The 24330-nt window shown below is 39.6% G+C and overlaps 1 protein-coding gene across 1 annotated transcript in view; it reads right to left on the bottom strand.

Moving 5' to 3' along the window:
- Positions 1–24330, bottom strand: part of BICD1 (bicaudal D homolog 1 (Drosophila)) — a gene marked incomplete at its 5' end in the record, with an annotated part of 118291 nt that overhangs the window by 6602 nt on the left and 87359 nt on the right. Inside the window, 4 exons of the mRNA XM_009889903.1 lie at positions 79–154; positions 13458–13648; positions 14622–14939; positions 21548–21699. Of these exons, the coding sequence (XP_009888205.1) occupies positions 79–154; positions 13458–13648; positions 14622–14939; positions 21548–21699 (737 nt within the window). The remainder of the gene's footprint in view (positions 1–78; positions 155–13457; positions 13649–14621; positions 14940–21547; positions 21700–24330) is intronic.

Raw genomic sequence — 24330 nt, 5'->3', positions numbered from 1 at the left:
TCTTTTGCATAAGGAAGAAGAGGGGAGTTGAAGACGTGCATGCAGCTATGTGCAAAGAGAAAAGTTAGTTAAGTTTACCTGACAGTCTGGCAATCTGGCCCCCTGGCTAGTTGTGAGCCGTGTGGCGGTATGGAGGCAGCAGGCTGCTGACAATCTACAAGAAACTGATAAATTAGACATATATACAGAGAGATTACAGAGCAAGGGGTTAGTAACAGTAGTACACAGGCTACGCATCTGATGGAGAGATTTAGTGAGGAATGTGTTCTTGGTTCCTTATCTCGCAGAAACACCTTTTTTTTCCTGATAGTAATAACATCAGTTGTTGCTATTTTTTTTTTCTTTTCAGAAGCAGCAATGGAAACATTTTTTGTTTGTCTTCCCTTAACATTGGCAAATTTTTGTTTAAACAGCCAGCAATAATGGGCTGCATTCAGAATCTGGGTTTAAACCTTGTACTTTCTCATTCTTCTGCTGGTAGTGAAGTTGTTTTGCTTACAGCTAATATAAAAAATGTCCATAAAGCTACTCAAAATTTCTCCAGAGAACTTATATTCATATAACATCAATTACAGATACCATCTCATTATGGCCTTCACAAAAAAGCTTGCAAGAAATTCTTTGCAACTTCTAAATAGTGCTTGTGAGATTGTTTTTTTGTAGGGAAAAGGGAGAACTTGATACAGTCTGTTTTCACTGTTCTGTCTAGATTATTTTACCAATTCTCTGCCAAAGCGGTTTGCACAATGGATACGGCTTTGCAAGTGATTTAGTGCTTAATTTATTAAATAACAGTAAAGCCAAATAATACTTTGTTGCTACGTTTTTACTGTGACATTTGGACTATGAAGACAGCTTTAAACTCAATAATATTTGTAGGACTTCAAGAAAGTAGTCAAGCAAGACAACGCTGCTTTTTAGCTCACTAGTTTGTACCAAGATTTCCACATCTTAAGATTTGCTCATTTTCCCCTTAGCGGTCTGGTCTTTATTCCACTGCCCGTGCGATTCAGATTGTCAGACAGAGTCATCAGGGTCCTTTTGAATATTAAAATCTATGGGTGAAATTCTGACCACCTAGAAAACAACCGGAGATTACTTTTTGTCTCCAGCAGGGTTTGAAGACTAATCATCCTCTCTGACTGCTTCAACCTGTTTCTCAACCTGACTCTTCAGTGCAAAGGAGTTACTTTCCCCTGACCCTTAAAAATGAGATGACTAGGCTTCATGTACTTGGAAATAATTTGATTTTTTTTTTTTTTCAGTTGGCTGCTACTTTCAGCTCACCACTGGTAATCATTTCTCTTTACAATGTGGATGTTTTCCCAAACCCACTTCTATTCTTTGTCTCAATCAAGTGGAAGAATGTGTAAGTAATTTGCTGTCAGGAGTCTCGAAATGACATTAGGCACAATGCAGAGCAACACACTTTCCTAGCAACACTGGGCATCATATGCAGACATTTCCTTTCCATACAGTCCAGAATGCTTCTCCCTACTTCCTACGAAGATCTATGCTGACCTCCAGTGGGTGGAAGCAAGTGCGCCCAAATCACTAATTTCTTACTGCTTCAGCTAGGAGAGGGTTTTGGACCTATTTTCAAGTGCACAGGTATCTACATCAGAAAAATACATGCACAGTTAGTGGTGACTCCATTGTGTCAGAAAGCACAAATGGAATGAGAAAGGATACTGTGCCATTCTCTCATTTGCCAGGATAGCCACTACAGTCCTCAGTACGTCTTATAACAGAGAAGTGCAAGAGTTTGCAATGTATTTGAGCCACAAATAGAAGGGTCTGTCACTTCAGCACAAAGCTCAATTATATATAACAAAAAAAGGTGCCTGGGGGAACAAACAGAGCCAGCTTACTACAGAAAGGAAATGACTGTCAAAAATAAAAAATAATAAAAATTAATGTCTCATCCTAAAAAAAACTAGTTTGCAGAAGTCCAAAGCAAGTCCATTCCTGACAGCTTATAGAAGCAAGAAAAGGAATACAGAACAGAACACTATGTGATGAAAAGGTGCGGACAGGTTTCATAAATACAGAAGAAGTTGTTCTGACAGACTTTTCCAGAACAACGCAAATGCCTGATTTACGATCCTATTCTAATATCTTGATCATCCTGCAAATATTTTATGATGCCTCTTCATCTGCTACATTTGGCAGAACGCGTGAATAGGGAGCCAGATTCTGCAAGCATTATGCAACCTGGATACCTACTCAATGTGAGCAAAATCCCTCAGCTTCACATGAAACAGTTCTACCTGGTGTCAGCAACGCTCACACAATCTGGCTCCCGCTTACTTACATCAGTACAATATCTGGTGATCCACATGGCTTAGTATGGATGAATTGCCCTTCTACATCCTCCAGGAGTGAAGTTTTTGAGGATTATGCTAGGAGAGAGCTAAGCAGAATGCATATGGCTTACATATACACATTTCAAATTCAAAGGAGGTCTTATCTACTTATGTCCCAGTAGCTGTGTCAGACCTAACTTTATTCCTTCTAGATTTAATCCTTTAAGTATTTGGGAGGGTTTATAACCCTATTCTCTAATACCATGGCAGTCATAAACACAATGTAACAAGAAGTAATTTTAAATGTGAAAACTAGAAGACAGCATTTGGTCCTTCCCTTCTACTAAGGGGCTCCTGCCTCTATCAAATAAACGTTTGTTTCTGAAATGCTCTGTTGAAGGTTTAAAATTTCAAAGATGCCTTTACTGATTCTGTGACCAATGTCATATACCATAAAGACAAGAAAAGACAGACATGTTCTCTTTTACTAAGAAACAAAAACAAATTAAAAAAATTAAATCACGTTGAAAGAGGCCTGTTGCCAGTATTTTTCAAATCTCAGGGAGCATCAGTCAATCTAGAGAGCGAAAGGACAGTTTGCTATTTGTGTAGAAGACACTTGGGGAACAGACACAGATTACATTTTCTAGTGTGACTTCAGAGAACACCATCCACAAAATGATTAATAAAGTTATTAAATACAGACTATCTCTTTTCTCTACCATCTCCAGTTGCTGTGAGGAGTTGCTTGGGGCAGGGGGTGGGCTGGCTGATCTCTTAAAAACCCTTTTACAATTCTATGAACCTCAAATGAAGAAAAGAAGTTCAGTGACCATTTCAACCACAAAAGGCAAAGAGTAGCAATTGTACACAAAAACACATATACCAGTTTTCACTGAATTCAGCTTGAGTCTATACTGAGTCCTGTAGCAGTATCAGACAACCTACAACACTGCATCTGTTGGAGCTTTGAGGCTTGACTCGTACTATCTGTTAGGCCTGTTCCGATTTTCCAGTTCTTAACATTTTAGCCATTTGCTGGCAATGGTGGTGTAAAGGGCTCGGAGATTTCCTCTCTCACAGATTATCCAGTGCTGATTTTCCTTTGGAATCTAATGCCCAGTCCTAATCAGGCTAATCAGCTCCTGATGTAAGAGCATTAAAAATACCAAGCTCAGAGAAGGTACATCTGCTCATATGAGGACTGAATGTGCTGCTATAAATTATCTGCTAAGAGCAAATCTCACCAAAAAAAAAAAAAAAAGCATTTTCCTGTGCTTCCTTTTGGCTCAGTCACAAAAACAGAGCATTTCCCTCATGTCACAAGGTGTGCTCTGCCCTCCAGTCTGTGAACTGGGTGACTCCAATCAACACAGACCTGCTTAACTGGGTTATTATTGTCCAAGAGATGGGCATGCCTTCTGTTGACATCAGCAATGTCCTCAGTGAAAAACCTACATGCAAGCATTTTCAGTCCCATCTGCTGAGGACCCAGAATACTGCAATGGAACATTTCAGCACATTTTGACACTCACTAAATTACTAATCTCTACACAGTGCTCTCAAAGACCGAGACTAGTAAGAATCCCAAGATAAGCATTGGGGATGCTGTGAATGAGTAACTGATATATAATATACTTTTAACTGTGTCTAGTGCAGTTAATCAATGGAGAGCTTTTTTCTCTTTTATCTGAAAGGGTAAAATTCAGAGTCAAACAACAAACCAATCAAACATTTCTTTTTTTACAAGTACTGTTACATATTTGGTATTTCCGATATGAAAAACATTGGGGAAAAAAATCTGTTCTCGATAGAAAAAAAAGCTCTCAATAAATGCTCACGACAAAATGTGAGATGGAGGCTTTTTCAGTGTTTTAAAACTTTCCTTGGCACCCTGTTGACCACTCCAGGCCAACAGAAAGTCCTTCTTTCCTAGCTAAAAGTTTGAGTGATCTCACTTTGTGTTGTGCTACCCAATGTCAATTGAACTTGGTTCACAAAGTCTGAGGAATTTGATAACATGCCTATGAAGATGTTATTGATAATTTACTTGAAAAGAGAAGCTGTCTCCATTTATATGGTAATGAATTGTTTTCTTCCCCAAGGTGTCAATTTAATAGGAAAGAATGAATGGTTAATAGGATGAGTCAAAAGTATTGGGCAAAGAACAAACCAGTAGTCTTCTAGTTGTGCAGAGGCAGAAAAACATTGCATTACACAGCAGGTCCCACAAAGACAAAAACAAAAAAACAAAAACCCCCAAAAAACCCAATCCTCTCTACTCAATGGCGGGGAACAAGGAAAACTTCCAAAACCTAAAGACAAATATGAGATGTTAAGAAGAATGGGGCAGAGGGTACTAAAACACTTGCCTACCTTGCTGAGTTGAGATTTGTAGAGATGCTGTCAAACTGTAATCTGACAGGATGAGAAAAGTCCCAAAACTGTTTATATCTAGGGAAGATGGGGACATAAGTTTATACTATTATTTGACTAACTAGTTTCACTCATAATTTATCTCTGTTTTTCTAATGGATGCCAAGAGCACTTTGACCTTCTTCAAGGCCAAGAGGAACTTTAAGTGGTAATGGTTATCACAAAGAACAGCTGGTGAGAGGACAGCTGTGGCTTACCTTAGGAAAAAGAGCACAAACAATGGTATAGGTCAAAGATTAGAAGAGTCTCTCCCTTATCCTGCTTCCAGGGTCAGTTTGGGTCTGGAAAAAACACAGTTACCTCTGCCCTGTGTGCAGCCTCAGCTGGTCAGTCTCCCAGCTGCAAACTGGGTGCAGCTCTACGCTTCTGTGGGCCATCCCTGGAAGGAGAGGACTACAGTGGAGCAACCAAACGGAGCCTGGCTGGCCTTATTAACACCAGCTCTACCAGAGCAGGATTGACTTGGGTTGTCCTGGCCTGGGAGCAGAACAAGCAGTGCAGGGGGACTGCGCCATGGTACAGCACTGTCGTACAGCTCCATGACAGCCAGCCCCATTCTGGCAGAGCTACCACATAGGCAACGTAATAAACTTCACCAGGTGCAAGTTAGCTCCTGCACAGGCATTTTCCAGTACCCAGGTTTTCTGGGTTTTCCCCACTGTCTTTTACCTCCGTTACCATTAAACTGAATAACAGATCGTTGACTGAAGATAGATGAATTTATCAACCAAGTATCAGTTTTGGCTTACTTGAAGTTTCAGCTAATCTACTATGAAATTTCCAGTCTTGCAAATATCCACATAACTCCTGTCTTAAGCTTGCTACTCAGAGAAACTTGGTGTCTTAGATTATTGTTGGTTGGAGATGTTTCAGCAACAATGAATTCTTCCACTACTTATTTCTTAGTCTTCTCAAAAATTATTTGAAGAATAAAGGTTAAGAGATTTGAGCATGCTGCTGAACTCCCATTCACACACAGAGCTGAAGGCATCAGCAATATCTACATATCGTACTAAGGTGCAATAGGCCAGAAGTAGGGTGCATCTAAAGTCCTCATTTCCTGTTGTCTCCACTCGTCCAATCCTTTTCTTGCAAAGGTAGCCTGGGAATGCCCCACTGTTTCTATGCTTCCAAGCTTCTGACACAGGCCTCCTCCTGGTCCTCCTCCTCTCTCATCTTTACCTTCAGGACAAGTTCAAACAGAGTAAACAACAGAGAGACTTCTGCTAAATGCTTCTCAGGAGTAAGAGCAGGTGATTGAGGTTATGGGAACAGGTAGGGGATATAACTGCTATTTTCTTACAGCATTTAGAAAAATACTATCCGTCTTGGCAATTTTCACAAACCATCTCACACTAACAACTTCTTGCACTCTCTAACACATTACACAGACACAGTTTAGTAGGTTACTGATGCAGTGGTATTCCAGAACATGTCAGGTTTCTTGGCTGCGTTCTAGTGAGTTCTTTCATCTGTAAAACAGCTACGCTATATGGAGTGTTTTTTCCCCCCTTATTTTGTATGACTTGATTTCTGCTTTCTTTTTAGACCTGAATTACCCCCAAACTAGAGACCTGTTCCCCCATCAGTCCATGTGCTTCAGTGGCAATGTGACTGATAGCTCAGAGTATAATGATTAAGGATACTTTAAAAAAAGTAGATAATACCTAGTCATTAACAAAATTAGTGAAATGCATTTTTCTGCAGTTACAGACTAAGAACGTTAAGAGGTTTCTTGTCAGCTCTGTATGCTTTTCCACACATTCTATATCATAATGTGTTTATGTTATTTCTCAAATGGTTTCTGTGAATGCTTCAAATAATTCCTCATTAAATCTACTGAGAAGCTAAATAATGGGTTAGTAAAATAGCAGAAATGGAAATGGTAGAAGCTGAAAATACATATTCAGTTCCTTTCTTTTATAATATACAGTTCATAAAAAGCACATTTAGAAAGGTCTGATGATTCATGAAGCACTAAAAGACACGTTTTAAACATTTCAAAAGAGGAAAAGAAAGGTCTTAAAAATACAGAAATCATCACGCTTTTGTCTTCTTGGTTACCCATCTTTCGTGGAAATGTAAGTACCTAGGACACATTTCAGATGGCCACAAATACATCCAAGCCAAAAATACTTCCACTATTTTAGAGGTAAAGAAAGGCCTGATAGAAAACTTGAAGTCAGTGGGAAGGGTAAATTTAGTAGGCTTTGGAAGAAACAACATAAGGTACAACTATAAGCTTTCATAGCCCTAAAAATGCAGACAGGGAGATACTTACAATTAGGCATACTAGTCTTGATTAAAGAATTGCTGGTGACCTTACTCCATACATCACAACATCCCAAGGAATTGCTCTATTAGAGAGCTAAAGTATCAGCATGTCTAATTTAAACAGAGACTCACTTCAGCTTTGCCTATTTTATGAGATGAGAAGCACAATATTGAATATTACTGTATATTTGACAGTAAAAAAAAATCAATAAGTCGTGAAACCACATTAAACCTTGTCATAAAAGAAGATAAAGATGGATGGCTTTTGTTACCAACATTTTCAAGAGATTTCAATAGCTGTTTTAGTTAATCGATAACACTGGATTCCAAAGCCCAAACTTTTCATAGAAAGCAACAAATAGCTGGTAACGTGCCTTAAAGATACAATGTGTCACCTGCGTACCTGTTTAGTTAGAAACAGCCAGAAGTCTAAAATTTTATGGCAGAACTTCAACAAATGATGCTAATATTAACCATTCCATCCAGCAATGATGTCATAATTTAGACACAGAGAGAAAAATGTCAATAACCTTTTCATGAAAATATACAGCAGTAAGGCATGGATTTCACTGCAATCTTTTTTTTTTTTTTTTATGTTTTAACAAACAGATTAGGGCTTCTATTATAAACAGGTTTTATTTCAGAACTGCTTTCTTTATGCAGTGAAAAACATAAATTGAAATTAAATTAAACTTGTAGAACTGCAGTGAATTCATGCCATAATAGCTAAATTATATTGATCAGCATGAAATGTATGGTTTTGGTCTCATCAGTGTTAACTGGAAAGTTAAAAGCAAGAGAGAAAAAGCATAGAGCAAAAAGGTCCTATTCACAGTGGCACCAAGAGGTAAAAGTACATTTAGCCAGCTGACTTCTTCATCAGTTACAGCCAACTAATGTCCTTGGCAAGGATACTGTTCTTCAAATTCAAAACGGCCTCCACAAGGACAACGTACCATGCTTGAAATGGCATAAATATGTAATGCTCATTAAGCTTAGTTAAATGAGCATATCAGATGCAGGACATGGCCCCAAGAGCAGGAAGATATATACATGTATCTGTATATATGCACTAATACGGCTTATTAAACAGTAGACACATATATACACAAATATGGCATGTTTACAAAACCCACAGAAAAATAGAACAATGCAGAACAAAAAGTGAACATACATAATAAGCTAATAATGACCAAATTATCTTTTTTTGTGAAGAGCATCATGTTCTGGTTTAAAAAAGCTACACTTGATTTTAAAAAACCCTGCTAAAAACACATAAAATCCATTTTTCATGGAGAGCAGAGACAGATTAGACCAATACTGCTTGAGTCTTGCAACAGGCAGTAGCCTGCCTGAGTACACAAGCTGAGATATCTTGCAGGTACAGGATCACCATCAACACAAGTACATTCTTGGTAGATAAAAATATAACATATACATAGATGAGGACTTGGAAGAATCATCCAGAGATCTCTCATTAAATAAAGGACAATTTGCACTCGGACTGTAAGTTTGAGCTGTCAGAATAAAGTAGTGGGGTTTTTTAGAAATAATGGTTCTCAAGAACTGTCATGGTCCAGCTGCTTCATATTGCTTGTATGAAGCAAATCAAACTTACCTGACTGAATAATCAGAGCAGAGTAGCCTGACTAGTTAAATATTATATGACTGCGTATCTTATTTAATAGTGGTGGCTCAGTTAATCACCTACCCTGCTTTTCAAGAATAAACTCTTTCATTTAACATACAGGTGAATCCATATTGGTCATGAACTAGAACAAAGAATAAAATTCTTTAACACAAAATTAACATAGAGAGAGGTATCTAGATCCTAGTCATGTTGATTTTCCTTTTCATTCATCTATAAAATCCTTCACAAAGGAGAAGTAAGAAATATTTAAAACTGTTCACTGGGTGACCTGAGCAATCATAAAGACCTACAGAGCACCCTCATAGCAAAATTCAGGTCTGAGCTAATAGTGTTCCTCAACGTATTTCTTCCACAATCATTTTTAAAAGAAGCTGTGCTTTCCTCTGTGTTCAGAATTCTACCAGTGCTGCTGTGTCAAAATTGAGAAGCGCATAAAAAAAGCAAAGTTGAGGTACCAAAGTAATGTCTACAGTAGTGAGGTTTAGAAATCCACGAGGAGCTTTCCGACATCAGTACTTAAGCTCAAAAGCAAAGCTGGAACTATTTTTAGCAAAATATTCCTAAACAAACAAAAAATGTGCACAGCTAAAGATCTTGAACCTGAACCCTTTTCACGACACAATGAAAGAAGACACAAACCCACTATCAAAAACGTATCCTCCCTACCTTTCCAATGCTGTAAGATGCACAGGCTCATCTCTGCAGAAAGCCTCCGCTGTGGAGAGCAGTATCAGCCTGAGCGTCCCTCGGTCATTTTCCCAATCCCTTCACCCAAAAGGGGAGGGTAACGACAGCTTCATTTCCTACCAAGGGCTTCTACCCATAATATCCCTTTTGAAGATGCTTTCCCATATCTTCACACTGCCTAAACAGTATGAAGAAGCAAGAAGCAGGAACCAAAGCAAAAAAATCTTGCCCCCCATGATAAATTCCACTTTAACACTATTTTAAGATAAATATATGAGAAGGAACATGAGCTTCTGATTACAAAGAGAATAACATTTTACAGAATATTTCTAAAAATCATACCCTAAACACCGCACTTTGAAAAAGCTCAAAATACAGAAAGAAAAATTAGAAATAGCAGTAGAGCACATTAGCATCTACCACGGTTTGTCTGAGGGGGCGCTTCAAAGAAGGAGAGACTCTCAGCCGGACCGTAGTTGCATCTTTAACCACCCCTGTTAAAGGGAGAATGCTGTAGCCATTAGTTACTCTCCATCTCATAAGCCTGTTGGGAAACTTCTTCAGGTGCATCATCTACACAAGGATCTTAACTGATTTAATTTTAAGCCAAAACTTTATGGTCAACTTTTAGAATTTCCATGCTCAAATAACCAGTTGAGAAATAAAAAATGGTATCAGGCACCTACAGCAAACCTTTTCTGTCCTTTTCTTTCCTTGAAGAAGTCAAGAGAACCACATCTGGGACTGAGGGATATTGTGAGGCATCTCGTAACTTTATACTCAAGGAGTTTGAGTGCAACTGCAAAGGAAAGGTCATTTGTAATACAGTGTTACACACTGTAAAATCCAGACTTAGGCTTTCTATATGCCCTGACTTCACGTAGTTATGATAACAGCCACATGCAATAGCGGGCTGGAATTGTGTTGGGCACATACTGGCTGCTTTTGTCTATCAGAAGAATAAAGACTTCATCAAAGTGCAAAAATAATAGAAAATAACAGAAGAAAAGAAGAAACACACAGCAAAGGTAAATGCATACTACTACCTAGGGGAAACAAAACACAATACTTCGGAAATGCACTGAGTGGTATTTTTAGCCGCAGTGGTTAGGAGCTATTACTTCAGTTAGAAAGCCCAGATAAATTTGTACTGCCACAGCTTGATGTCAGACGGACATACATGCTGATATAAAGTTGAGGGCAGTTAAATGGAAACCAAGTAGGAAATGACAATCTCTTTCTTGAGAGGTCTTTAATTCAGCTGGTCTTTACGAAAGAGTCTTCATGTCAAGGTCTTCCTCTGAAGAAGGCAGCAAAAAGAAACCCCAGGTTTCCCCTCCTGGGGAGCCAACAGCAGCCAAAGCTGGGGCCAGAGCATGGTGAAGGCTGCCTCTTCTGTCAAGCACCAAGTCCAGAAGAAAGTGCAAGAGAAAAGCACAGCTCACCTACTGCATGGGGAGGCATGGGGCAGGGAAGCTGGCCTCGTTTCTCCCTCTACCAACTTCAGTTATTTTAGCTTTTGCTCTCCATCAAATGCAGTCCCATCTATAGTCCCCACAACACTGGGAGCTAATGAAAGGATAGGGAAGCCTGCACATCGGATGGTAAAATATTAATGTGAAGGAAACAGTTCACAAATTTAAAAGAAAAAAAAAAAATCACACCAAAACCTGATTCCATTTAATTTAGGCTTGAATCATTCTTACTCCATTCCTGAGGACACAGCCTCCAGCCAAGCTATACTGTGCTCCACAGTGTTTGACTGCTCTGCTCTTTTGCAACCTCTCTGATGAAGAAGCAGGCATGGGCTGCTACATTTCTTGCTGGCTTGCTTGATTGCACAAATCATCTGAGAAAAGAAACTTTTTCTGATATGTGCCTTTTAAATATTCCCTGTAAAAGCAGCAGAATAACATCCTTCACTGTTCCTTACTTTCAGGAAACAGATAATCAGACAGATGGCAAAACATCTTACTTGGTGCATCATTCCTTTGATCTGCTAACAACAGTAAGAAATCTTCCAGAAACTGGCAAGAACGATGCTGAAAAATTCCCTACCTAATTCTCAACCTGATTCTAACACAGACCCTGCTAATAGTGGAATCTGAGTGCTTGGAAAGATCTCTCTTTTGAACCTATCAGTCTCACAGGCTGAGACTAAGGCCATGTGACGGCATACAATTCTGACAAATGCATTCAGAAAGCTAGGACTGCTGTAGATTCATAATGACTGCTGTAAGATAAATCACTAATACTGTCTCAAGACCCTTATACTCTGAATACCTAGACATGTACCTAAACTGACAGGTAAGACTCCAGATGAACATTATTTTCTGGACAATTCTACTTCTCAGGTTGCTTCATCCTTTGGCCTCTGTTACTGGAAAAAGTTAGAGACTGTGTCAGTGTTTCTCAATCTGTGGTGCATGCATCTGTGATGATCCATGAGGTATCAGATGCTGGTCCATGAAAATAGTGAGGAAAAAAAAAAAATTAATGCACAAAGACAGTCAGGATCCAGACTCCCAAATTCAAAGATCACATATTTTACCATTTTACTGAAAATTTTGCAATACAGTAAATTGTTTACCTATCTGTTGAGCACAGTTCTTTTTTAAATCATTACTTCCTCCAACCACTAAATTGCATTTACAATATACAATTGGGGTTCTTCACGCAAAGGTCACCCAGTCCTTGGATTAAAATCTGGTGCTGCTTGGCCTGGCACTCTTGTAAATTGTACATGGGAAGTACAATTAAAATTAGAAGAGTCTTGTAAATTTTATGTTAGAAGATTGCCATTTTTGGGCCTAGATCCTCACATTGCCAAACTGGGGAGTTCGGCGATACAGAAAATGCAAGACCTAGTTCTTTAAAGAGATGTAAGTGTCCATAAGAAAGAAAATCATCCTTATTCTGTCGTAGGATGAAGGGGAAAGAATACAAGAGACACTGCCAGTGTTTAGGAAACAGATTCCTGTCTGTGGGGTAGAAAACGAGCATGTGGTCTTCCATCACCAACAAAATAAAAAGAAATTGCTGAAAGATCAGTACTATTTATTTTATACATTTTAAAGTCTTTGCTTCTTTCCTCCTCCCCGCCTGTTTCTCCCCAGGAGCTAGGTCTTTTATTTATTTACTGCAACACTCCTTGGGAAAATGTCTTGTTTAGACTCTCTGCAGTTTTACACTTGTCCTGTGAGTGGGTGTTACTTGCATGGCACTACTCAAAGGCGGCTGTGATATTGCTGGCACTGAGTGAGAGACGTTAACATACTGCAGGGTATTGCTTGGCTTTCCAGAATAAACATTTACTTGAGCAGAGACCTCTTTATGGGTTTTACCTTTTATATTTTCTACTTATGCTTTTGGTGTAACAAATTTCAAAACAAAGAATGAAAAAATTTACCACCAGACAAGAGCGTGCATGTTTAAAGGTGAAAGGTTCTGCTCACGCGCAGAAAAAAAGTAATTATTAGCTTGTCTGTCAGGAGAAGAAAGATGTCATAACCTTTGAAAGGGCGCTGCAGTTTGCATTTCCTTTCTACGCCTTGTTCGAAGCAGATACTACATTTTAGCAGGAAATGAAGAGCAAAAGCTTCCTGCAAAGATAAACTTCATGACTCAATTGATATAAACTAAACCTTCTGCGAGTTCTAAACGTTACCCTTTAGAAAAACCTGACTGAATGCTCCAGGGTGAGCAGAAGATGGATGCTGCGCAGGCTCCTGCACACTGCCAATCGCTCCCTCGCTGGTCCTCTTACATCTGACTCCTCTGTCCCATCGGGTTTGTGTCTTCTGTGGGGACTCCCAACACAACCACCAGACTAAGCACCACCCAGGCACAGGGGTGCAGCCTCTGTGGATGCCAGCGGGACGGCACCCACCTACACCACAGCAGGACTTCCCCCACTGCATCTGGAACTAGTTTGGGCCGCTGCCGGCAGAATGTCAGCTCCTGCCACAGGTGACACAGGAGGAGACATTTTGCTTTTCAGGTTTCAAGAAGGTGCCCAAATTAGATTGCATCTGCAGCGCTGGGAGGGTCCCCTGCTCTGCTAACCACTCAGCACCACATGCACCCAAGGAAAAAATGTTTACCTGGTGTGGCCACGGTTAACCTTTTTTCCTTGCTGAGACGGTGCCCATGGATGAATTCACTCATGGAAGGGGGGCCCCTCAGAAGATATGATTCTGTGGAGGCGGGATGAGGGGGGGCTCTTAATAATTTCTGGAGGTAGGTCCCTGAAGTCCTGGGATGGCTCTGATCACAAAGGGAAGGTGAGAATAGTCTTGCAGGAGATCCAAGAAAAATACATATGGAAACAAAAGAGTTTTACTTTAATTACCTTTCCAAGCCTCATGAATGACAACATCATGTTAATTTCCTTAACAGGTAAAAACCAACTAGTGTTGCCACCCCATGTCATTTCCACAGCAGGGAACCTTGCCTGCACTGGAAATCCTGGTTCACATTAGGGGAGGAGGAGAGGAGGTTGAGTTATATCTCAGCATCCTGGAGTTGACATGTACAAGGCTCCCTGAACGTTCTCTTGGTTTTGCATTGTGACTAGAGCATACAAGAAAAGGGAATGATTATCTAGGACTTCTCTAACAGAGAGTCCTTTTCATCTTCAGAACTGTGGAGGTCCCCACACCTACAGAGCTTTGGCAGGGCAGTCACAAGACAAGATGAGAACTCACTGCTTGAACAGCGAAATATTTGCATTAGGTTATGAATGGCAGCTGTCCCCCTTCAAAAGGTTGCTTGCTCCCATGCAGAAAAATTGATCTGAGTGAACACTTCCATATTCTTTTTGCACTGATGAAGAACAAGCGAGCATCAGAGCTTAACAAAGAGATTCAAGTTTCTTCTGTGTTAAGCACTGAAATGCTCATAGAGTACAATCCTTTTTTTCTTTATTTCAGATGCTCGTTACGGAAAACCTTAAGGAAAACTTAAGTAAAACTTGTTAAAGAAAATACATTCACACTAATATTAAAGACATACAAGATGCATTGAGACACTGACAGAATATACTTCAAAACACTGCATTAAGGAGGAGGAAATAACATAGTGAGCAGGTGGATCAGAACCACATGTTGCCAGACTTTGAATTTCATATTCATATCCTCCCCACCTCCTTCTCCCCAGTCAAAGTACGAAGAAAAAAAAAAGGAAAATTATAATGTTTACAATTCAGTGAACGACTTTAATGAAAGTCTGGCCACTGCACTGTACTGTAAAGATCACTGCATGCATACCTTTTCCTCTGAGTGCCACTGCTGACCAGTAAGTTTGGTTGCTGTGGGCCCTGACTATGCAGGAGGAAAGTGTCTATGCTTGGCACGGTGGCTGATGCCTCCTCACTTACTTTAGGGCTGCCGATCTTGCTCTTTCCAAGCTTGCCTTTGCTGCGTCGGGACTGCTCATGGTCAAACTCTAAATCCTCCAGTCGCTGGGTAAGGGCAAGTTTTTGCTGGATAGCCATGCGCAACAGAGAGTTTAGGGTCTTCTTCTCATCCTCCGCAGCTGCTAGCTGCCTCTGCATCTCATCCAGCTGTGTGACGTACTCATCACACCTGGAAAAACAAACAAGGCAGAAATCTGGGGAATCAGTCCAAGAACCAACCCTACTGGTGATTGCATTCCCAGGCCACAGTTACAGGGACAGATTCAGATCCGAGCTTTTGCCTAACCTAATCCTGGAAGCAGACAGCCTGAATTCTTCCATTCCCACTTTGAATAAATTTGGACTTGGATCTGAATGCCAACACTTCCCGTCCAGCAGGAGAACCTGTATGTAGAATATCAGAGTAGTCTATGACAACGTGATATGTTTCTAATGCAGGTAACTAGCAATCGCAGGGAAGGTTTGGGATTATCTCCAGGTTAGACCACAAATAACAATTTTGGGATATGGTTCAGCTAGTAACTCACCAGGGATAAGAATGTCTACTAATTAGATAATACTATTTTTCATAGACGGTAATATCTACTTCAGCAAACTATTACAAAAAAAAAGATGAAAAAAAGACTGTACTTTGAACACTTGACACATCAGGTTATGTGAAATGAGAAGCCCTCAGGTATTTACCACTGTGTCACGGTTTAACCTCAGCCAGCAACTAGGACAGCAGCTACTAGAAAAAAAATTAACTCTATCCCAGCTGAAACCAGGACACATTGTTAACTGATTAAAGAAGTACTATTCAGGAAACCCCACACCTGGAAGTTATTTCACATTTACTGTTGAGTCTCTTGGAGATGTGCTCAGGTATCCATTGCTATGGTCACCTACTCCTTTTTAACCCTCAGCCTCTTTTATCCTGTGTGAAAAACTGTACCTTTTTCATTTGCTTTAGATCTCTGAGACAGACTTTGAAAGAAAACCACCTTTCTCATTACTTTGTTAGCATTTAAGACTGAATTCAATTGAGTCTCACTTTAAATGATTCCTAAAGTTAACAGGAAGAGCCAGGCATTTCAGGATGGTCTTAATCGCTTTTTGAAGTGAAATAGCTTTGGTTTGTTAAAAATAGACCACCTAATCAGTAAGACCCAAGAGCGATAAACGTATATCAGTAGTGAAATGATTCACAGGTAGAAGTACTGTCTGACCATTGGACATTTGTGGCAACATCCAAGAATTTTTCGTGTTAAATGATGCAGGTTTTGGCAAAACTCCTCCCCATGTGATCTGTATAAATCTGAATAACTTTGCTATGTAATTACAATATCGTAATGGATGAGGATTTAACTTTAACAGTATCACTCACAGAAAACAAGCACAGAAAATAATTTTAGTTTTCCTTCTCAAAATGTGTGATGCAATACATTTTTGAAACCAATTTCTCTGTAACTTTAATCTTCTCCTTGGGAAACAGAAATAAAGTATACCCAGAAATTCACAGTTATTCTTCACACACAAACGCTCATATATACATTGCACTCTCCTTTTGAATAATTCAGGCACTGGAAGCAAAATTACTAAGTCAGCCATAGTTTCATCTACAGTTTCAGTATTATCTTTCTTCTACAGGACCTTAATAAGCATGACTGTCTTTATTCAAGCATTGAGGAAGAGAGATATTTCTGAAACATTGGTTGGCTTAAAGCCAACTTGCACCCCTGTTTCTGCTCCAAGCTATGAGATGTCTATTGACGCTTTAGCCAGTTTCTTTGACAGAGACATTAGAAGGAAATCAGCATCCTGGAGATTAAATTCAATTCATTTGAAATAGGAATTACTATTATGCCTGTGTTATCAGAGTTTTAAAGACTCATTCTTGTAACCAAATGGATCCTGTATCCATCTCTCTTATTCTCTCCTGCTTTCTTCATTGTCTAGAAGACATCTTTTTTTTTTTCCAAATATGTTTTCTGTTGAAAATTTTTTAAAGTAACACCAGAAGCAACACCTGAAGCACAGTGCCACGAGAGGAACAAACTGCCTTGCTTTAGTATGCCAATAAGCCCATTTTGGTTTTGGAAACAGATTGGTTTTCCTCTGATCTTAGGGTGTGTTCTTGGTATTTAGGCATCTGCTTTGTAAAACAGCATAACAGAACAGTTAGGAAACATAATCTCCATGAAGGTGGATATTACTAAAGCAGACTTAGACAACCCTGATTTTTGTTACTTGCTATGAACTAAATGAAGCTAGCTCTAGAAACCTGGATATATGAGATGCTGTTAGCTGGCCTCCTACTCAAGACAAAACCAAGCTCATTAATACCACATTTTCCGACTGTTCTGATTAATTATATGCCCTTCCTAGAAATCTCCCCGTAACAGCAACCCTGCATTCTTGGCAGTTCACTGCAGTGTTTGGATGGTTCCAGTCATCTGACCTCCATCACAATTTGAAGTTTCCTATTATTTTTCACAAACACGTGGTCCATTGTCTCTGTGTTTTCTTGCTCAAGCGTGTATACTTTTTTTTTGAGAAACAGTGTTCAGAAAGGTTAAACCAAAATCAGTCAAGTAAAGGCCATAATTAACTTTAGAAACTGCTGAATTAGCAGCTTCAGATCTCCTTGAAGTCTGCAGCAGTGAAAGTTATTCCGTGTAGTGGGAGGTAGCTACTGCCTGCAGCCATGGCATTTCCCTTCACTGAAATATTCCCTGCTACGTGCAAGTGTGGGATAAAAAGAGAAGTGTTTCCAATTAAAAAAGAAAAAAGCATTGCACACATCCATATCGCCTTTTGCCCACATGCTTTATAAATATTCGTGAAGTCTCACAGCATACCAAGGAAGAAAAAGGTTAAGTGCTCCTAAGAGAGATGACTTCTGGCACAGCAAAGACCACTGTGGACCAAGCAGGGCTCCAGGATGCACCTCCTGAGTCAGAGCTCTTTCCCAATTTCTCCCTTGCCCCAAGATGGGTGTATGCTGCAACTATTAAATAAACAGCGCTGTTATCTTGCTGTCTGCTGGTCTACTTATTGCCAGAGCAAAAGTCAAGATTTCACCTATTTTTCACTTCTCTTGTCTCAGAAAGGAAGCAGACAGACACATAAGCCCACTTATTTTGTATGAACTGATCCAAGAAGCTTAAGGGATTTCTAGTTACGTCTATCTCCCTCATCAAGGAATGCAAACCAAATACCAAGTCAGACTTATGTGTAATTCAGATAACATAAATCATAGCAGAGCTTGAGCTAAAACTCAGGGACACTGACAGTGACAGATCCCTGCTCTAGCCATATAAGCATAATTATCTTCTGCTCATAAATGTTTTCTCATCTAGTATAGCTCCAGGGTCTGTCTGAACTTCCTAGTCCATCTCTTCAGCACACTTTTTTCTTTAAATATTAATCATAAGAAAATGTCTTGATGGATGGAGAATAAAACCAGTGCAGTGTCAGGGCTGTGGAACTATCATGAGTAATATTTCTTGCTCTCTCCTTTTCAGTATCTCTATTTAGGCTGGGAAGGCAAACATGTGTAGGGACTCAGCAAAATTAGCTTTCTGAATTCCTTTATGATTTTGCTTTAAAAGTAGTTCCTTCTCTCCTTCAGCACTAGACTTCCCTTCCTTTCCTGGGGCAACCCCTACTCTAGATGGGAAAACTAATGGTTTAAAGAATGTATTTTTCATTTTCCCTTTAGATGAGGGCTGGCCATTAGTCACCCTGCTTCACACTCCCACAGCTCCCACCCTGGGTCAGCGACTTGGGGTTGGAGTGAGGGGAAAGGACAGGAGGGGCAGGAAAGGCTCTCACCATTTTTTCTGGTCTGGGACTACCAGAAGCAACCGGGACAAAATAAGCAGGTGAAAGGCAGAAGCCACAAACCTGATGGGCAGCACAAGGCCCTGACATGGAACAGCAACTTCAACTCTGATCTGCCAACCCCATGCATCCCACAGAAAAGGTTTTATACTCTGTTGCTTTCTTTTTCTAAGAGAGGTGTTGGGGGGAAAGGGAGTTTGAACTGTATTGAAGACATGTTCTTGACAGGTCTGAAGTAAATTCAGAAAGGAATCAAAGCTAACAAAGGGGGAAGGAGGAAGCTGTACAGATCAGAGCCACAGAGATTTTGGATTGGGTAACAAGCAGTCCCAGAGGTAAAAAGAGCAAAAGTAGAGGTACAAGCAGGACAGAAGGACTTTTGAGGGCAAGAAGAGAAGAACTTAAGGAGCGGAGGGATGCACAAGTGTCAGGGGAAATAACAGAAAAAGGAGGGCTCCTGCTTTCCGCATAGGGGAGCTTTGGAGAAAAGCATCCTCTTTGATTTTCAGGCCAGAAACAGGTATGCTGTGCTCTCCTTATAATGTGGTATGACCTTTATCCAGTGCATCTGAGGAAGAAACTGTACAGCTCAGCACCAGAATGAACATCCCTTTGGGGACCAAATGAACAGAAAAGGATGGTTTATGAAAGAGAAAGGTTATTGCTCTATCAAACAGTATATGAAATAATCTTCTATAATATAACTCTACAATCAGAAGGGTGCTCTCTCTAACAGTACAAATTCAGGAGTAAGTACCATGTGATGCAGGATAACCATGGAAACCACTGTTTTATTCAAGAGAAGACTAAATTGGTTTTTTACGTTGAAGGTTGTTATTGCATCGAATGTTACTGCATGGAGAACGTTACAGTTTTGTATTTTCAAACAGATTTTTTTTCTTGAACAGACATCTATAGTATATCAGCTCCCTGTCATTTAAACAAATGTTATTCCAAATGGAGTATTCAGAATAAGTCAATGATTTGAACATTTAGGAAGATTGATTTAATTATAAAGGCCATTAGATTCCAGGGTAAGGAAGGAAAAGGAATATTTTACAAGAGAGAAATCTATAGGAGCACACTGAGGAGCACTGATGTGCAAGACCTTGCAGTGAATGATTTTTTATAACTGTGTTCAGAAAAGACTGGGCAGAATTTCCAACCTCAAGGGCAGGGATACATTCCACAGGCCATGCAGTGAGTGTTTAATCAGTACCGCGTGGAGTTTACCAGCAGCAGTAGATGCTTTGGTTGGGTTTTCTCTCTACTAACATTAGACATTTTCAAAGCGGAAATCTGTAACTCTGCCAGTCACTCAAGTTCCCTTTATAGTTCATAGAACAGAAACAGAAGCTTCATTGTTACCTACACACAAGACATCCAGAAATGGCATCTAGATGAATGTCACCCTTTAAGCCTAATTCTCACAGAAAAGATGTAGCTTAAGGATATGCCTTAAGCCCAAAAGAAGTGTGCACTCAGGATGCCCAAATAGGGTGAAGAGCATTCAGTACACCAATAACCTATCGGTCCCTTTAATTAACAACTTCTAAATCTTTGCAAACTTCTTTTACCTCATAGGTTGATGATTTATGCTCATGATGTCACTCCTGCCCTCTGGAGTTAATAGCCTTCCAGGTAGCCTTATAGACTTAGTACATTCATGTGTCTCCTAGAGTAATGAGCTTGCAAATAAAGATTCACACATGCATTTCTGAAACACACACACAAATTTGCCTTCCTGAAGAAAAATCTTTAGATGCCAATGAAATCAATGGAGCTACCTTCGTTCACACCACCTGCTGAGTTGGTTCTTCTTTTCCATTATGTCACTACACGTACTCTTCTGACGATGAACCTATGATGAATTTGTACACAGCACCAATGTCACGGCATGTACGTCTCCCTTCTCCTTCCTTCCCACCTCTCCCAGCTGCTGCTGCCACTGTCATTCAGCAATAAAGGACCTTAAAAGGCTGGAAGAGGTGGGATGGCACCTATATACTGCAGGGAGCACTGGAGAGTTGGTGGCATGAGGCATGAATAAGTCTTACCACTTATGGACTAAAGCACAAGCAAGAAATGTGCATTGTGTTTGACCATAAGGGGGAAAAAAAAAAGCCTTGATATAACAGAATAATTTCCTGAGGATGCTGATTTCCTTGCTTAATTGGGAGTTAAGAATTTGTTGATGAAAGCATTGGATCTTTAAAAAAAAATATTTTTAGGTAACCTTTTAAAAAGCAGCCAAAGCCAAAAGCTCCTCTGAAGAAGGTGTGGGAGAAGGAAAGATGAGAGATGATTAATTACTGTCCTGCCAGGAGGAACTATGTTCCAGAAGATAAGTGAAACTTTTATCCTGTGAAGGAGGCGATAATAAATTGAATATCACAGCAGGATAAAATAAGAATTCACGCTGGAGTGGGAAATTGCAGTAGCCTCACAATTACTAGTGCTGGATTACAGCATAAGCTGGTTGATGAAATAGATTTTACTAGTGGTAAGTAATAAATCTTATGATAATGAAAACATGGGATTCTGAAGATCATCATTAACCATACAATAGCTTTACATGACAGAAACATTGCATACTTCTGAATGTGAAAATCAGCCACATAAATTTTCACTTTAAAAAGCCTTATAAATGCAAATATACTGGAGGTTGATATTGGCATTTATAACACTTTACTCAAGGTTGTATTGACATTGCTACTCTCCAGCTTTATTTTCCAAGACACGCATCTCAGTAGCACTTGAAAGCTTGTGGGTTTTGCACAGTGTGCACTCTAAGACTCATTCACCTTCATCCAGCAAACCCCTGACCTTGCAGAAAATAATTGCTGTCTCTCCTCCTAAGGACCCAACATACACAGCTAAGTCCGTGCTCACTTAGCACACACGTATTTGCTTTTACAGTGCTGAGCCAGACGGGGAAACCGTTTCCCTTACCTGGTTGCAAACATTGCTCTCAAGGATGAGAAGGTTGCTGCATCTTCCTTCAAAGCCTTTAGTTCATTTCGTAGTTTGGTCATGGTTTCAGTCACCATTGCTTTTTCATTTTCATATTTATTCTTCAAATTGGCTAGTGCCACTTCAGCTGTCTGAAAACACAAACAAGGATATATGCTTATGAGACAGATACCTGAGAACAGCTAAGGTGCCATGTTTGATTTCACTTTTGATTTCCTTCTCCATTCACCAGGTAGAAGAATTTAGACCTGAGCTTCGTTGCACTGCAGCCTTTAATGGAGTCTTTTAAGTTGTACTCCATGAAACTAGGAAAAGGAGAAAGCAGTTGAAAGGACAAAGCCAATTCCAATGCACTGGCAACAACTCAACGCCTTAAATGTGTCTGCAAAACTATGCAGCTGTACATTGAGGACCCGGGCAAGTAAGTTACTACAGCTTAATGAGCTGCTACCATGTCGTTTGAGCAGCAATAAACAACCAGGTGTGTCCCCTGACCACACTTCAAACAGGACGCATGGCACGTGAGACTCGGCCGCTGTAGCCAAGGTGGGAACTAACGTGTTTCACCTCTTCTTGCCAGCTGAGGCTTTCCTTCGGCCAAGTGACAGCCAGGACCCGACAGCTTGCTTTTATGTCTGAGCACTAACAAAACCTACTGTTGTGCAAATCAGCATTATTTTGGCAGTTTTAACCATGACACCAAGAAAAAGAACAAAAAAAGAGTGTAAATTACAGTTTTCACTTAACAGAAAAGTGAGGCTTTGTAGTGATCCTATTCCTTCATTTTTTTCTGCTCCCTCCTTCCTTTTTTCAATTTCATCCATTAAAATTCTTTAATTTATTGCCCTACTGCTTTTAATAGTTAAATTTGTCTTATTTTTGCAAGAGTTGAACCTTCTGCTTTACCTATGAAGTTTAGTATCATTTTGAAGTTATTCAAAATACATAATTTTATAGAGGCTTTATACCTACTACTGCTATGAGAAATTTAAAATTATTGCCATTGAATGAGATGAAGGAAAAAATGTTTCCTTTTACATTTACTCAGAGGAGGTTATAGTTATTTTTTCACTTCATTTAGTGCATAAGTTGCAGCATTTCCCGTAGGCAATCAATTTCCCCTGTTGATTTGTGAGTTCTTGAGCCATCACCAGGTGAGAGAAGTGCAGAAGAACATTAGTTTAAAGCAAACAGCAAGGGGACATGACAAAAGATGCTAATGGCCAAACAGTTGGAAACCTATTTTAAACTCAGTTTTCTGAAATGCAATACATTTCCCACTAACAATGTCTCTTTGCAAAAGGACATATTAGCACCTCCTACTAAAATACAACTCCATTCATTTGTGTCTGGGGAAATAGCACAGTTAGAAATGGCTGTGTTAAAGTAATTCATTTTTTTTTCCAATTGTACACTCACCAATAATGTTTTCTCTACTTTCTCACTAGTTTACATTGAGAGAAGAGATTTTTAAAAAATCACTAGTAACTACCTGTCATTTTAAATAGATAGGCTTTTCCGTGCCAAATTTGAAATCATCAGCAATACACGTTAAAAAAATCAACCACTTAGGGATATATTCAAATAAATTCAGCTTTTCTCAACCTTGCTGACATATGATTTGGTATAACATAGGATGTAGACACCATCCTACACCTTGGAAGGATAAAGCAAAAATTGTCAGCTTTCTATCTGTTTTCAGCCATGAGCAAAAACATACACTCATAAATTAACTTGGAGAAGAAGGATTAACTATGTTTAATAAAACTATTTTTTGAAGGGAAATCTAGGAGATAGTGCATCAGAAGACAAATTCCTATTTAACAGATACGATTAAATCAGGTTTATTTAAGAATTTTCAGCTCACTAATGAGGCAGAAGAGATTTATGAGAGTACAGGTAGACTATAGCTCAAACTAAGTTCTGCTTTGCCCCTAAGGCAGGAATTCAGATGTCTTTGCTTTGCAAGAGAAATACAATGCCATGTCCCTTAACCTATTATACCTGATCTTCAAATACAGAATTCATGTGAAAGATTTTCCTTTGTTTAGGAATGAAAATTATTTAAAGATAGGTGCCATGCTAGACTTTAAAAAAAAATTGTTAAATTGTTTCAGCAGTGAGATTACATATTCCATGTAAACCCAATAATCACTGAATCTGTCTGATCATTAGATCATTGTGATCCCTATGTTTTAGTCTGGATGTCAGGATAAGTTAAATAGACATGTAACACTACAGGATGAAAAATAACTTAGAAATATAATTTAGTTGGTAAATAAAGGTAACAGAGGAAGTACTGTGTCAAATCTTCAAACCTTTTTTTTCTTCCTGTTGGAGTTTTCCATAAAACAACATATGGAAAGCAAAGCATAAATTGCAAAACTCGTTGGAAGTGCCTGGTGGCTCTCCACGCACCCGATAAGCTTTTGTACACACCCCTTTGCAGGCTGCCGAGGGTCTCCCTTCTGAAAGTCTCCTAAGTGAAGAACCAATGGGTACAAGTGCTCTACTAGAGAAGTAAATAAAACTATCAAAAATATATTTTTAACAGGCAAGAGAAAGAAGGGGGAAGCAAGCAAGCAAGGGTAGCTTCTGTTGGAAACCTGCAGCCAGGGCCAGTAGAGCGGCAGAGCATCGCTTTAGCGTGAGGCTCAAGAGGTCCTTGTAAGAGCCGGTGGGAGCCTGACTGTGCGGATGCTCAGGTTACCTACAGCTCATCGGTTTGGGACCTGGATGCTGACTGAAGCCGATTGCTGTCA

The sequence above is a fragment of the Charadrius vociferus genome, unplaced genomic scaffold (assembly GCF_000708025.1).
Source record: "Charadrius vociferus isolate BGI_N301 unplaced genomic scaffold, ASM70802v2 scaffold1228, whole genome shotgun sequence".
Lineage (NCBI taxonomy): Eukaryota > Metazoa > Chordata > Aves > Charadriiformes > Charadriidae > Charadrius > Charadrius vociferus.
This window is presented reverse-complemented; position numbering and strand designations above follow the sequence as displayed.